Source organism: Mustela nivalis (genome assembly GCF_964662115.1).
Source record: "Mustela nivalis genome assembly, chromosome: 10".
Classification (NCBI taxonomy): Eukaryota; Metazoa; Chordata; class Mammalia; order Carnivora; family Mustelidae; genus Mustela; species Mustela nivalis.
The window spans coordinates 10,193,432-10,207,564 of NC_139029.1; the positions used below are offsets into that span (position 1 = coordinate 10,193,432).

Sequence of the window (14,133 nt, forward strand, 5' to 3'; positions counted from 1 at the left end):
TTAAGGAAATGTTCCCAAGGGCTCTCTGGAAGCCACCCGATGTCTGGCTGAAAAGACATCCCATGCATCCTGTGGGCTTTTGAGCAGGAAGTTTCTTTATTAGGATCTGCATGTTACTTTCATTCAAACTTCTTGTTTATGTTCACGGTGGTCCTAAAACCCAGATACAGCCCTGAGTCCCTCAGGAGGAGCCACCATGTAAGGGAAGAAACTGGAGAAATACAGGGTTGTGTACAGTATTCTGTCATAGGGCATTTTTTATTTCATTTATGCAATTTTTAGATCATCTTGAACCAGAGGCTCTTTGGCTCCCTTTTCCCCTTAATCCTCCAACATCTTTCATCAAAACAGTACAGTGCTTCTCTAGTTTTAGTTGTTCAAACTCCACAGAAATAGTAGCTGTTGGATGAAGCCTCTACTGAATGCCCTGATTTTATAGCCTCCAGGGACAAAGTTGTTTGTTTGTTTTTTTTAAGATTTTTATTTATTTATTTGACAGACAAAGATCACAAGTAGGCAGAGAGGCAGGAAGGGGGTGGGGAAGCAGGCTCCCCACTGAGCAGGAGCCCGATGTGGGACTTGATCCCAGGACCCTGAGACCATGACTCCAGCCAAAGGCAGCGGCTTTAACCCACTGAGCCGCCCAGGCGCCCCAGGGACAAAGTTCTAGTGGTATGGACTCTCCAGTACTCAGATCCCTTGCGCATAAATTCTTAAGAACTGTCATCAGCACAACCGCTGTATCTTGAGGAGCACAAGGTTCAGGCGACCGTCACTTTGGGGAGAGCACACAGCATCTCAAAGAGCAGGTTAGCAGCCACCAGGGCCGTGTTGCCTACAAAGAGACAGAACTGAAGGTGAACACGAGGCAGGCCACTCCCGCGGCCGAGCCTCTCGGTACTCAACCCTTTTCCCTTTGCGCTGCCTTTCCGGATTCGCCCCCTCTTCCACGTTCTTCTCCGGGCTGCCCAGCCACCCTGTGGACACGCTTCCCCTGGTACTCGGCTCCATCAAGCATCATTCAGAAAGAGCCTTCTGAAATTCACACGGTTCGTCCTTTACCCTGAGAACAGAATCCCGCCACCGCCTCCCTCCAGCCCCCACCCCACCCGGCCGCCAAAGGAAAACCTGCAATAATGGTGTCTATTGTATTTATCACCTACCCTCTGAGGCTAACAGGCCTAAGTCTGGAAGCTTCTCTAAGTCGAAATTATTGGGATGGCATCTGCTTTGAATTTCTCTCCTAAGCCACCCAACCTCCCACTTCTTTAATATTCATAAATATTACTTAGGCCTTGACAATTCGCTTCTCAATGAACTATCAAAGAAAGGTAGAACGGTGCCACCCTATTAATAAACCAACAGCTAGTTGCTTTCTCTTCTGCTGTCCGGGCCAGTAATAGCCACCTCCCAGGGGTTTTGTTAATTAGCTCCTGTTTGTAAGGTGTGCAGTAATAGGTTTATTTTCTTCGCTGCAAAATATACTCAGCAGGTTCCCGAATTACACAAAAGGGCCCGTCCATCTTCTACTTATCAAGTACATTAATATCATGTAAAGCAGCAGCTGCCTACAGATCACAGTATTCTCGCTTACTCACCAAAAGGATCATAGGGCGGCGAAACTTCCACAAGATCACAGCCCACCACGTTCAGGCCTTGACAACCCCGGATGATCTCCAGCGCCTGTCCAAGACCAAGCCTGAGTTGTCCACAGCAGTAACCGCTCACAACGAAAAGCAACCACAGAGGCCCCAGTGCCTCTCTCCCAACGCACGCCCACCCTTTGACTTGGAACTATCTCTCACAATAAGCATCTATCGACGGCCAGGCACACTGGTGGGCATCACGGAGACACAAATGGCCAAGACACATCCCCCGCTCCCAAGGGGTCCACTGTGGGACAGAATACACACAAGCAGACCAATCACTTCAATGTCATGCATTAAAGGCTTCAAGAAAAGCCAGGCGTAGGGACCCGTGGCAGGCTGAGTCAGTAGAGCATGCAACCCTTGATCTTGGGGTTGAGAGTTCGAGCCCCGTATTAGGCATAGAGATTACTTTAAAAAATGAAATCGTTAAAAAAAAAAAAGCAAGCATAGGAAAGTGTCACACGAAACAGCCCCAAGAGCTGGGGTCAGGCATCCCCAGCAGTGGAAGCACTTAGCGCAAGGAATTGGCCAAGCAGCTAGGTAGGAGCAGTGCGGCCCAGACTGAAAGACACATGCAAAGACACGGAGATGGAAAGAAATACCAGTAGTTAGATGTGGCCAGCAGACAGGATAAGTGAGAGCAATGGTGGGAAGAGGTCACTTTGTCTAAAAGAGTTTCCATTCTGCCGGTGAAAAGCCCAGAATGAGAAGCTGAGGAATGAGGGTTGTGTTTTAGAAATCTCTGCGGGGAACTGAGGGAGAATGGCTTTGAGAGGTAGTTGCCCACAGGCCCCCTTTCTTAGAGGAGATAAGGTCACGGCTCAGGTGTGAGCGGTCTTCCCTCCGGTGCCCAGATATCTATGAGTGCCTCCTCTTTATGTCAGGCACCGTTCTAGACTCCAAGGACAGGGGAGCACATGTGGCAAGAGCCCAATCCTCCTGGAGCTCACCTCCTAATTAAAACCACACTCCGATTCTGCCTCCATTTCCTGACACTCAGCCCACGGTCAGAGCTTTATTTGAGTGTTTCTAAAACGTCTGAACATCCACGATCGGCGGTTAATCCCACCGTGAGCACTTTTTAAATGGAAACCCAGAAAGAGAAACTTAGCATTTTTAAGCGGGGATACTGGCATATGTCCCCCTGAGCCAACCATACATGGATCAGAGGCAGAAGGCTCGAGGGACAGACTATCCAATCCCAAAGTCGGTCCACTCCTCACTCAACAAGAGGGTCCAACCTTCAAGCAGCCCTGAGAACAAAGGTCTAACCCCTCAGCTTTTAAAATCCTGTCCTGACCCCAAAGACTCACCCCCCGCAAGTCCCAGGGAAGTGGGGAGTTAAGAACCCTGCCCCCGAGACACTGTCCCTGGTGGAAGCTGCTTACCTGACTCGGGGTGAGACCAGCAATCTCAGGGGTGCCTGTCCCCGGGGCATAGGCGGGGTCCAAACTGTCAATGTCAAAGCTGATATAGATGGGTTTGCCTCCCATCTGCTGCCTCACCTCCCCCATCAGAGGAACCAGGGACTTCATCCAACAGTCTTCGGCGGGGACCACCCGGAAACCCTGAGGAAGTCAAGAGCAGGACGTCAAGCCTCCCGCAGGGCGTCGTTTATTGAGCATTTCGTAGGCGCCAGCCCCACGCTAAGCGCTTCTGCACACGCGACATGGGACCCCCAGTCTTCACGAAGAGGGAACTGCCATCCCCACTTCCCTGGTGAGGAAGGGAGGAGCGACGGCCCTGAAGAAGCAGGAAGGAAGTCACAGCGGACCTGGGGAGATGGGATCACAGAGAGGCGGGGCTCGAGCTTCAGTGAGGGAGGAACTTAGCACCCCCGAAGGGCTCTGTCCAGGAAAAGGGCCCTTTCACGCTCTAAAAGCAGGCGACTAGGATCTTTCCTGTTGGCCCTTTGTCATTCGTGTTTACCTCTGGCCAGGGGCCGGGGGAGGATGAGAACTAGAAAGATGGCCCCTGGCCTTGGGTTCAGACCTCCTCCGCTCTCTCTGAAGCCAGCCACAGCACCGAGGTTGGTGTGTCTGTTCCCTCACCAGCCGGGCGATGAGAGGCCCCCTGTGCCTCGTGCACTCACATCCTCTCTCCTCTCTGTCCCACGCGCCCCTCTTGGCGCAAACTCGGCCTTCCTTCCTGCTTTTCTGAACTGGGTTATTAAAACCCCTGTGCCGTCCAGAGCCACCACCAAATGGGCACCACAGAGCAATGTGCTCTGCAGGCTGGGGGCAGAGGCAGGGGCATTTGGTTTGTCACCTGGCTCCGGCTGTATCTGAAAGGATCCAAGGTCATGGCGGAGCCCCGGATGCCGATCTGCACCACGCGCTTACAGTCCAGGAGCCCCTCGTCCACGCAGCGGCGGAAGGGCGACCCGTGGTAGAGCTTCTCTCCGAGGGCCGTGTCAGCCGTGTCCATGTGAGCGTCCACGTGCAGCAGCCCCACGGGGCCATGCCTGCTGACAACGGGCAGCTCAGAGGCCAGGCCTCCTTCTGGGGCCTGAGCACCGCCCCCTCCAGGCTCCCCACACTTCCACACTTGGCCTTTCTTAGCCACGGGCGACCTGGCATCAATGACCAGCCTTGCAGCTGGTTCCTGTCTTTAAATCACTTAGCGGCTCAGAATAATCAGCTCAGAGAAGTCCGGCAGAAGACAGACACGTACACTGCTTCAGCTGCAACCAACTACCTACCTATCACCCAGAATGTTCTTCACTTAGAGCCGCAGAGGCCCAGAAGGATAAGAATGAAGGATGGCGGCTCAGGGGAGCTTGGCAGAGCTCCTCAGAGCCACCCTTTCTCCAACCTTGGCACCAAGAAGCAGCTTCAACCCAACCCTCTCTCCATCATCTCCAACAGCCCCGCCAGCCACCGGAAAGCAACATACAACCTAAATCAATGCCAGGCAAGCAGAGCTTCCAGAAAAGACTTGCACCCGCCTACCACCGATGAAGATGCTACCCACGTATCCTTCCCGTGTATGAATTCTGGAGCTGTGCCGCTTTGGCCCTTCTGCCTCTTTTTCAAACTAATTAACCCAAGTTAGTTCGTCCCTGGTAGACCTGCAGGACCGGAAAATCCATTTTCTCATTCTCTGGGGAAGGGCCTCTCCTCAAAAAGCAATACCCCTGTGTATTGGGCCTTGAAGCCAAACAGAAAGTGAAGTTAACAGGGTTTGTGTATTTCACGAGGGGCCCATCTTCCAAAGACAGAGACACAGACTGAACACGTGCACCAGAGCAGATCTAGGGCGAGCAAGGATAGCCACAAGTGTTAATAATAAATTGTTATCTATTATTATAATAAATTATTATTTATAATAATAATAAATAAATTATAAATAATATTATTATTATAAATAAATATTATTATATTATATAATTATATATCATTATAAATAAATAATAATAATATTATAAATAATAATAAATTATTATTTATTATTACTGGCTCCCAGCTGGTGACTGACAGAGACACCGGGAGCTCGACCTTCATTTTGATCCACAGAAGCAACTCAGTCGGGAATTTCCCATCACCCCAAATAACCTGAGCCAGCAGAGGTCACGTGATACCGTCTAGCGGCAAACCACTCATTCCCCAGCTCCTGAATCTCGAAACCCTTGTGCACGCCCAGACGCTCGGGACTTACTTTTTTGCCATCGCTTGCAGAATCGGATATGTGATTGTGTGATCTCCACCTGCAAAGAGGAAGAAGAAAGCATCTGGAACGTGGGTAAGAGGAGAGGACCATGCATCACTGACGGCAGTCTCCCGACTGTCCGGTTGTGCCACTCTTTTGATTAGGCCAAAGAGCTATAACCTCAGCTAACGTGAGATCTTATTCAGTGGTGGGAAGATGGCCACTGGATGTTTGGGATTACATAGTCCTTTCAAAGAGGAAACGGAGAGGGCGCCTGGGTGGCTCAGTGGGTTGAGCCGCTGCCTTCGGCTCAGGTCATGATCTCAGGGTCCTGGGATCGAGTCCCGCATCGGGCTCTCTGCTCAGCAGGGAGCCTGCTTCCCTTCCTCTCTATCTGCCTGCCTCTGTCTACTTGTGTTCTCTGTCTGTCAAATAAATAAATAAAATCTTCAATAAAAAAAAAAGAGAGGAAACGGAGAGCCTGGGTGGCTCAGTCCGTTAGATGTCTGCCTTCTGCTCCATTCATGATCCCAGGGTCCTAGTATTGAGCCCCATGCCGGGCTCCATTTTCAGTGGGGAGCCTGCTTCCCCCTCTCCCTCTGCCTGCCACTCTGCTTATTTATGCTCTCTCTCTCTCTCTGTGTCAAATAAACAAGCAAAATCTTTAAAATTTAATTAATTAATTAAAAAAATAAAATAAGGGGCACCTGGGCAGTTCAGTTATTAAGCATCTGCCTTCGGCTCAGGTCGTGATGCCAGCATCTGGGATCGAGCCCCGTATCGGGCTCCCTACTTGGTGGAAAGCCTGCTTCTCCCTCTCCCACTCCCCCTGCGTGTGTTCCCTGTCTCGCTGTGTCTCTGGCAAATAAATAACATCTTTTAAATAAATAAATAGAATAAAATAGGGAACAGATGAAAGCATACAGGTACGATGCCTGGAACAGGTCTGTCCGATAGAACTCTGAAGTGACGGCCATGTTCTCTGTCTGCACTGGACACTGGACAGGACGGTCACTAACCACACAGGCCTCCTGGAATACAGCTCATGCTGGAAGGATCCGCATTTCCTATTTTATCTCATTATAATCAACTGTAAGTTGAATAACCATCTGTGGCTAGTGGCTGCTGTACAGGACAGCTCAGGCCTAGAAAAGCATCACCATGGACCACCACTAATAACAACAATAGCTAACATTTATTGAAGCTTAAAATACGCCAGTCACGATGCCGGACACGTTGTAGCCACTTTCAGTATATGCCCCTCGTGCTAAACAATGAGGAGATGCTGGTAATGTTATATTCCCGTTTTACAAGTGAGGAAATGAAGCATAAATAGCCCGTGAGAGGTGAGCTGAGATTTTCAAACCGAGCCATCCAGAAACCGCACTCCGCACCACCAGGTTCTGCAGGCTCAGCCCTCTCGTTGGGCAAAAATACATTTGGAGATTTAGAAAAAGGTCTGTGTCATTTAACGACTTGTGAACTGGAGGAGAAAGAAACGTAAGTGGGAGCAGAGGGAAAGATGCTTTATAGGCGGACAGAGACCCTGATGAGAAAGAAATACCCCCTAGCAGCATTCTCTCAAATAAAGTCATTAAAAGTATGTCCCTGAGGGGTGCCAGGGTGGCCAGTCGTTAAGCGGCTGCCTTTGGCTCAGGTCGCGATCCCCAGGGTCCTGCTCAGCGGGATGCCTGCTTCTTCCTCTCCCACTCCCCCTGCTTGTGGTCCCTCTCTCACTGTCTCTCTCTCTCTCTCTGTCAAATAAATAAATAAAATCTTAAAAAAAAAAAAAAAGTATGTCCCTGAGAGGGGCCTGGGGTGGCTCCGTTGGGTCAGCGCCCGCTCTTGATTTCAGCTCAGGTTGCGATCTCAGGGCTGTGAGATCAGCCCTGAGTGGGGTCTGTGCTCAGTGTAGAGCCCACCGAAGAGTCTCTCTTGTTCCCCTCTGCCCCTTCCACCCCTACCCCTGCGCAGGGGTGTGCGCACTCTATCGTGCTCTCCTCTCTCTTTCAAAGAAAGAAGGAAAGAGAGAGAGAGAGAGAAAGAAAGGAAGAAAGAAAAAGAAAAGAAAAAGAAAAGCATGCCCTTGAAATGGTTAAAAAAGCCACAGCTGAGTGAGGTTCTGTTGTGGAATCATGGATAGGACAAAGCTGAGGTGGGGAGAGGAACTTGCTGGGATGCAAAATTTAAGGGACACCAAAAAACCGAGTCATTAAGATAAATGCTATTTTGATGTAATTTTTTGATGTAGCTATTTTGATTTTTATAAATCAAGGTCAAGGCCAAAAAAAAATCTAGGATAAGAATTTTTTTTTAGATTTATTTATTTATTTGAGAGAGAGCACAGATGGAGAGGGAAGGAGCAGAGGAAGAGGGACGAGCAGACTTTGCACTGAGCCCAGAGCCAGACACGGGGCTCAGTCCCAGGACCCTGAGATCATGACCTGAACAGAAACCGAGAGTCGGACGCCCAACCGACCGAGCCACCCAGGTGCCCCTCCATGTTAAATTTTTAAGGGGCGCCTGAGTGGCTCAGTGGGTGAAGGCCTCCGCCTTTGGCTCAGGTCATGGTCTCAGGGTCCTAAGATCGAGCCCCACATCAGGCTCCCCACCCCTCTCTCTGCCTCCCTCTCTGCCTACTTGTGATCTCTCTCTGTCAAATTAAAAAAAAGAAAATCTCAAAAAAAATAAAATAAAAAGATTTTTTTAGAAGACAGGATCAGTAACAGTGCTATTCCGAACCATACTGGAGCCTCAAAAGGGCGAAGCCAATCATATCTATTGTTGACTTTTTGCCAACCCCCCAAGGTGAATGCCTCACTTGCCTCACCCTAGTCCATCCCTGTCGGCCATGAGTCCAAAAATGTAAACGGCCTCTCCCCAGGGGTTAAAACACATGAATCAAAAATATTCTCTTTCTGGGGCACCTGGGTGGCTCACTGGGTTAAAGCCTCTGCCTTCAGCTCAGGTCATGATCCCAGGGTCCTGGAATCGAGCCCCGCATCAGGCTCTCTGCTCGGCGGCAAGCCTGTTTCCTCCTCTCTCTCTGCCTGCCTCTCTGCCTACTTGTGATCTCTGTCTGTCAAATAAATAAATAAAATCTTTTAAAAAAAAGAAAATTAAAAAACAAAAAAACATTCCCTTCCAGCTGTCTCCATATTCACAGTGGCTTCCCCTGAAGGAGTAGCTACACCCAAGCCTGAGATAAATGAACTCCAGCCCAGAGAGCTGCACTTGTCCCCACAAACGCCATTACCCAAGGTCAGGGGAATACAGCCAGCTGTTACAATTTTCTGATAGGCCTCTCGAATTAAACGGCAGCTATCCTGAAGGTTGTAAAGATTGACGTTCACATCGCCTAGGTCTGCAACCATGAGGGACTGGAAGGGGAGGGCCCCCGTGCTAGGGTTGACTGTCCGAAGCATCACTGATTCTTCCCGGATCCGCCGGGGTCCAAATCTGGAGAAGGAAAAATCACCCTGTGAACCACCCCAGAAAGGTCAGAGGTCCTGCCTCCACCAGGATTTCTTAACCTCTACACTGCTGACATTTGGGGCTGTATGAGTCTTTGGTGTGAGTGGGGAGCAACCAATCCTTGTAGGATGTCTCCTCTGATCTGTAACCCACTAGATGCCAGGAGCAAGTGGGATAACCAAAAAGGCCTCCAGACACTACCAAATGTCCCCTGGGGGCAAAATCACCCCTGGTTGAGAACCACTGATCCAGGCTATATACTCTTTTTTTTTTTTTTTTAAAGATTTTATTTATTTGACAGAGAGAAGAACCAAGAGAGGGAACACAAGCAGAGGGAGTGGGAGAGAGAAAAGCAGGCTTCCCGCTGAGCAGGGAGCCCAATGAGGGACTCAATCTCAGGACCCTGGGATCATGACCTAAACCTAAGATAAATGCTTAAGGACTGAGCCACTCAGGCGCCCCCCAGGCTGCATACTTGAAGACATCAAAGGCACGAATTTAGGGACCCACCCATCAACAATTTACTAAATGACATTAGATAATTTCTTAATCTCCATGAGCCTCAATTTCCTAATCTGTAAAATCATGTACTGTGTTGTTGGAGGAATGGAGCTAGGTCATCTCTGCAAAGGGCCTTGCATTTGGGAGACATTTAATAAATGGCGGGATCCATGTTCGCGGTAAGCGGGCGAGCTGAGCAGAAATTAGCTGATGCTCAGTCACTAGGAAAACAGATTTTACTTCCACTGCCTCCATCTTAGAAAAAATGCCTTGGGGTCCCTGACTGGCTCAACTGATGGAGGTAGAGGGTGGGACTCTTGATCTCGGGGTTTCAAATTCCAGCCACACACTGTGTATACAGATTACAAATAATAAAATGAGGGGCGCCTGGGTGGCTCAGTGGGTTAAGCCTCTGCCTTCATCTCAGGTCATGATCTCAGGGTCCTGGGATGGAGCCCCGCATCTGGCTACCTGCTCAGGAGAGAGCCTGCTTCCCCCCTTCTCTCTCTGCCTGTCTCTCTGCTTACTTGTGATCACTGTCAAATAAATAAAATCTTTTAAAATAATAAAATGGAAAAAAATTTTAAATAGTCAAATGTATTTTTTTTTTAAATCCTTGTATTTGAGCAATTCTTGATCAGGTGACATCTAGAGGTTTGGGGAAGGGGCATCCAGTTTTCCCTCTTCTCAGAAATAATGTCGCCTGCTTCCCCACCACCACCCAAACCCCCAGCCCCACAGCCACCCAGCAAGGCTCAGGAATCAGTGTGTGGAGAAGGCTCGGGTCACCAACAGATGACACCCGTGACCAGCCCTCACCATTGCTCGATGCGGGAGGAGGGAAATCAACGGTCTTTCCAACAACGAGATTGGGAGCCTCCGGAGGCAGCACCAGCTTCCAACCCCACCCTGGGTGAGCGGAGGCGCCCCTCCCTTTGTCTTGCGCGCCCAGTGGCCATCGGACGGTCCAGCCACCTGTCCCCCAATCCTTCGGACCTCACCTCGCCCCGGGCCGGTTGGAGGTCCCAATGTCCAGCGGCACCCCGACGAAGGCGGCGTCCAGCCCCTCGGGAGAGGCCTGCACTGGCAGCCGCATCATGGAGCAGACGCCCACCGTCCGGGCCACGAACTCGGAGCTGGGGGGCTGGTTCCGGGGCGCATCCGAGGACCGGCTGCTGGAGCTGCGGCCCGGGTGGCAGAGCCCCACGGCAGGATGCGCGCCCCCGCCGACCCCCAGACCCCGGGCGCCCCGGGAGGCAATCCACCGAAGCATGCCTCCCGCCCGGTCCGCACAGCGCCAGGCCCGCGGGCTGTGCCGGCGCCGAGCTGCGCGCGCTCAATGAGCCCGCGGCCTGGGGAACTGGGCGGGCGAGGGGCCGCTCTCTCCCCGCCCCCTCTCTGGACTCTGGCCTTTGGCTCGCTCGGTAAACAAAGCCAGGCCCCGGCCTCCCCACTCCCGGCCACGGCACCGCCCCGGTGTCTGTGCCCCCCACCCCAAAACTGGCCCTTGGTCCCTGCTTCTCCCTATCAGAGTAATGTTTTTAAAAAAGTGAAAATTTAAAGGGGGGGGACTTTTTTTCTAAAGAAGAGAAATAGGCGATGCACTTTTTAAAAGATTTATTTATTTTAGAAAGAGCGAGGGCGCCAACGAGGGAGGAGGGACAGAAGGAGAGAGAAGCGGCCTCTGCGTTGAGCCCGGAGCCCATAGCGGGGATCCATCTCACGACCCTGAGAACGTAACAGGACCTGAGCTGAAATCAAGAGTAGGAGAATTAAGGGACTGCCACCAGGCACCCCTGGAAATGCATTTTTTTTTTAAATAATTTATTAAGGAATGTTGGGTAAGATTCTTAGGAAGTGGAGTCTTTCTAAATAATCTTCTTGGAGTGGGGCGCCTGGGTGGCTCAGTGGGTTAAAGTCTCTGCCTTCAGCACAGGTCATGATCCCAGGGGTCCTGGGATCCAGCCCCACCTTTGGCTCTTTGTCCTCCTCTCTCTCTCTCTCTCTCTCTGCCTGCCTCTCTGCCTACTTGTGATCTCTGTCTGTAAAACAAATAAATAAAATCTTTAAAAAAAAAATCTTCTTGGACTTAGAGACCCCCCCCCACTACCACCCTCCCCCCCACCCCCGCTAGTGAAGGTCACACAACCAGGAAGTCCCTAATCTGCAATCCTCTTTATTTCTAAGGGGAAAGGGGAAGAAACCACCAGGGAAAGGAAATAGTGATTTATAATGAAGTCACGTGAGCCAGGCGGTGGAACTACACATTTTCAGTCTCTGGAAGCTGAGATTGAATGGAAAAAGGCCTGAGTTGGCTTTAAATTGCCAACTTCATGCCAAAGTCGCACCTTAAACCCCGCACCACCTAGGCTGGGGGCAAAGTTTTCTAAGAGCCAGTGTTGAAAGAGCCTGAAGAGTATTTTCCCGGAAAAAAAAAGAAGCAACAATCCCTTAACAGCCCTAGGGGCAGATTCTATCACCATTTCTTTCATATGGTTTGTCCTGGATGTATCATTTTCTCACTCCTGATTTATTCTTTCATTCTTTTCACAAATATTTGAGTGTCTTCTGCGTGCCGGACTGTGTGATAATAACACCAACCCGGTGCCATCTTTCCCTACGGCTGAACTCGGCCTTCCGTTAAACCTCCCATCAGGTGCGCCCTCCTGCTCTCCGGACGGCTCCGTCTCTGACGTCAGTCTCTTTCAATATCAAGGTGACATTTTTGACCTGGACACAGGTAATTCACAGACCAAATCCCAGCCACAGGCTCCAGTTGCCTTCTTTTTGTCTTTTTTTTTTTTTTAAGATTTTATTTATTTATTTATTTGACCGACAGCGAGAGAGGAAACATAAGCGCAGGCAGAGGGAGAGGGAGAAGCAGGTTTCCCACTGAGCAGGGAGCCCAATGCGGGGCTCAATCCCAGGACCCTGGGATCATGACCTGAGCTGAAGGCAGCCACTTAACGACTGAGCCACCCAGGCACCCCCTCCCCAGGTGCCCATTTTCTAACTCCCCACCCAGATACTCTGACAGCAGCTCGGGTGGCCTGTGGCTCAGCAGGCGAAGTTCCACCTCCTTCTGTTGATCCTGCTCTCTGTGAGTCCCCGTGGTTTCCTGCAGGCAAGCCCCCCACTCGCTCTCTCTACTGTTGCTGTGGTCCCAGTCTCCCACCTCTAGCTTTCCACCTGGTTTTTCCACTCTCCCATCAGACCGATAATGCTTCCTGAAGCCAATCCACGTTTCTAATCCGGCTTCCCATCATACCTTTGCGTGTGATTGTCCCTTGAGCCATCATTCACCTTACACAGCCCTCCCTTTCTTGCCTCCTGTCCTTTGCTCCCACCATCTCCTCGCCTGGAATGTTCTCTCTCCCACAACCCCCACCTCCACCTTCCCCATGTTCTGCTGAAGCCCAGGTTCAAACTGCTCTCTCTGGAACTCTTAAAACTTAAAATTCTCACTGTATTCATTGGGGAACAAGTAGAGGAATTGGGATCAGAAAAAAAAGTTAAATCCGAGCTCCACCCTCCGTGTATCTCAATGACATATAACAGGAGAAAACCGCTGTGGGTTTGGGGCAACGGCTCAAAGTGGCTCCGCACCCAGCCACTTTGATGTTTCATGCCTGACTTGCAAATTTGTGACATTTTGTTCTGTTTCATAACACACATTTATATTAGTATAAAAACATTTGATCTTGTTTACCAGTTTACTCCCTTCTCCAATTTTTTTTTTTACGATTTTTATTTATTTATGTATTTGACAGACAGAGATCACAAGTAGGCAGAGAGGCAGGTGGGGCGGGGGGGAAGCAGGCTCCCTGCTGAGCATTGAACCCCCCCCCCCCATGCAGGCCTCAATCCCAGGACCCTGGGATCATGACCTGAGCCGAAGGCAGAGGCTTTTTAACCCACTGAGCCCCCCAGGTGTCCCTGCTCCCCCCACATTTTTAAGTGAAGCTGTCACTCCAATAACTGACATTATTGAAACCGGCACACCCATGTGTACAATCCCCGAGGTATCCGGTCAGGGAAGCATGAAGTTAGCATGTCAACCTGAGCATTTCACCCTTCTGAACCCATTTCCTATTCTGCCAAATGGAATGATAAACCTTTCTGATTGTTCTGATCAGGACTGAACGAGGTCCACTGTGAAGAGCTCTGTGAAACCAACAGTTGGTAAATACCAGGTCGTGTCATCATTGTATGTTTTATTTTTTTCTACTGCTGAGTTTCCTAACTAGTGGTCATAGGGCACTAATGTTTGTAGGGGTTATGGGCAGGTGGGGGGGAGGTGTACATAACATAAAGATCCCATGGTCCTTGGGCCCACCAGCAAGGCCAGTCACCTCTGGGTACATGCAGGCCACAGCAGAGCCCCTTGGAGTCTGACGTCCTGCTCTGTGACCCCCGCAAGGAGACAGCAGGATCAGCAGCATTTGCCGCTTGCCGGGCATTACCTGGGCATTGACCTCTGAGGCCAGCTGCAGAGTGCACTGCTGTCCCTTGCGGAGGAGGGCTCACAGCCCTGCTAGAGGAGGTGGGTGTGAGGGACCCAAAGAGGACGAGCAGCAATGCTGGGAGCTTTGGGCCAGAGCAGCCCCAGACAGCTGACCCAGATCCGTCTTTACCTAACATTAGATCTCTGTCCAGTTTTGGCTGTTGTCCAAACAGGGTCCAAGCTAACTTCAGAGCAACTGCTTGAACACTGCTGATGGCGGCGTGGTATTAAAAATATTTAACCTCTGAGATGGCACAGGCATCGACCAATCAGAACAGAGGCCAGCTAGCCACAAATAACACATGCCAGCTCATACCAGGTGGGTATTTTAAGTATTTATTCTGAAGGAATGTGCTT

At 50.5% G+C, this 14,133-nt stretch overlaps 1 protein-coding gene across 1 annotated transcript; it reads right to left on the bottom strand.

Moving 5' to 3' along the window:
* Nucleotides 1-457: 457 nt before the first annotated feature.
* AGMAT (agmatinase (putative)) lies at nt 458-10,664 on the bottom strand. Its single transcript, XM_082685482.1, has 7 exons — nt 10,274-10,664; nt 8,554-8,756; nt 5,307-5,355; nt 3,918-4,113; nt 3,038-3,217; nt 1,599-1,683; nt 458-835 (listed from the first exon to the last, which is right to left on the bottom strand). The coding sequence occupies exons 1-7, from the start codon at nt 10,543-10,545 to the stop codon at nt 762-764; spliced, it is 1,059 nt and encodes a 352-aa protein (XP_082541608.1). The 5' UTR covers nt 10,546-10,664; the 3' UTR covers nt 458-761.
* Nucleotides 10,665-14,133: the final 3,469 nt, after the last annotated feature.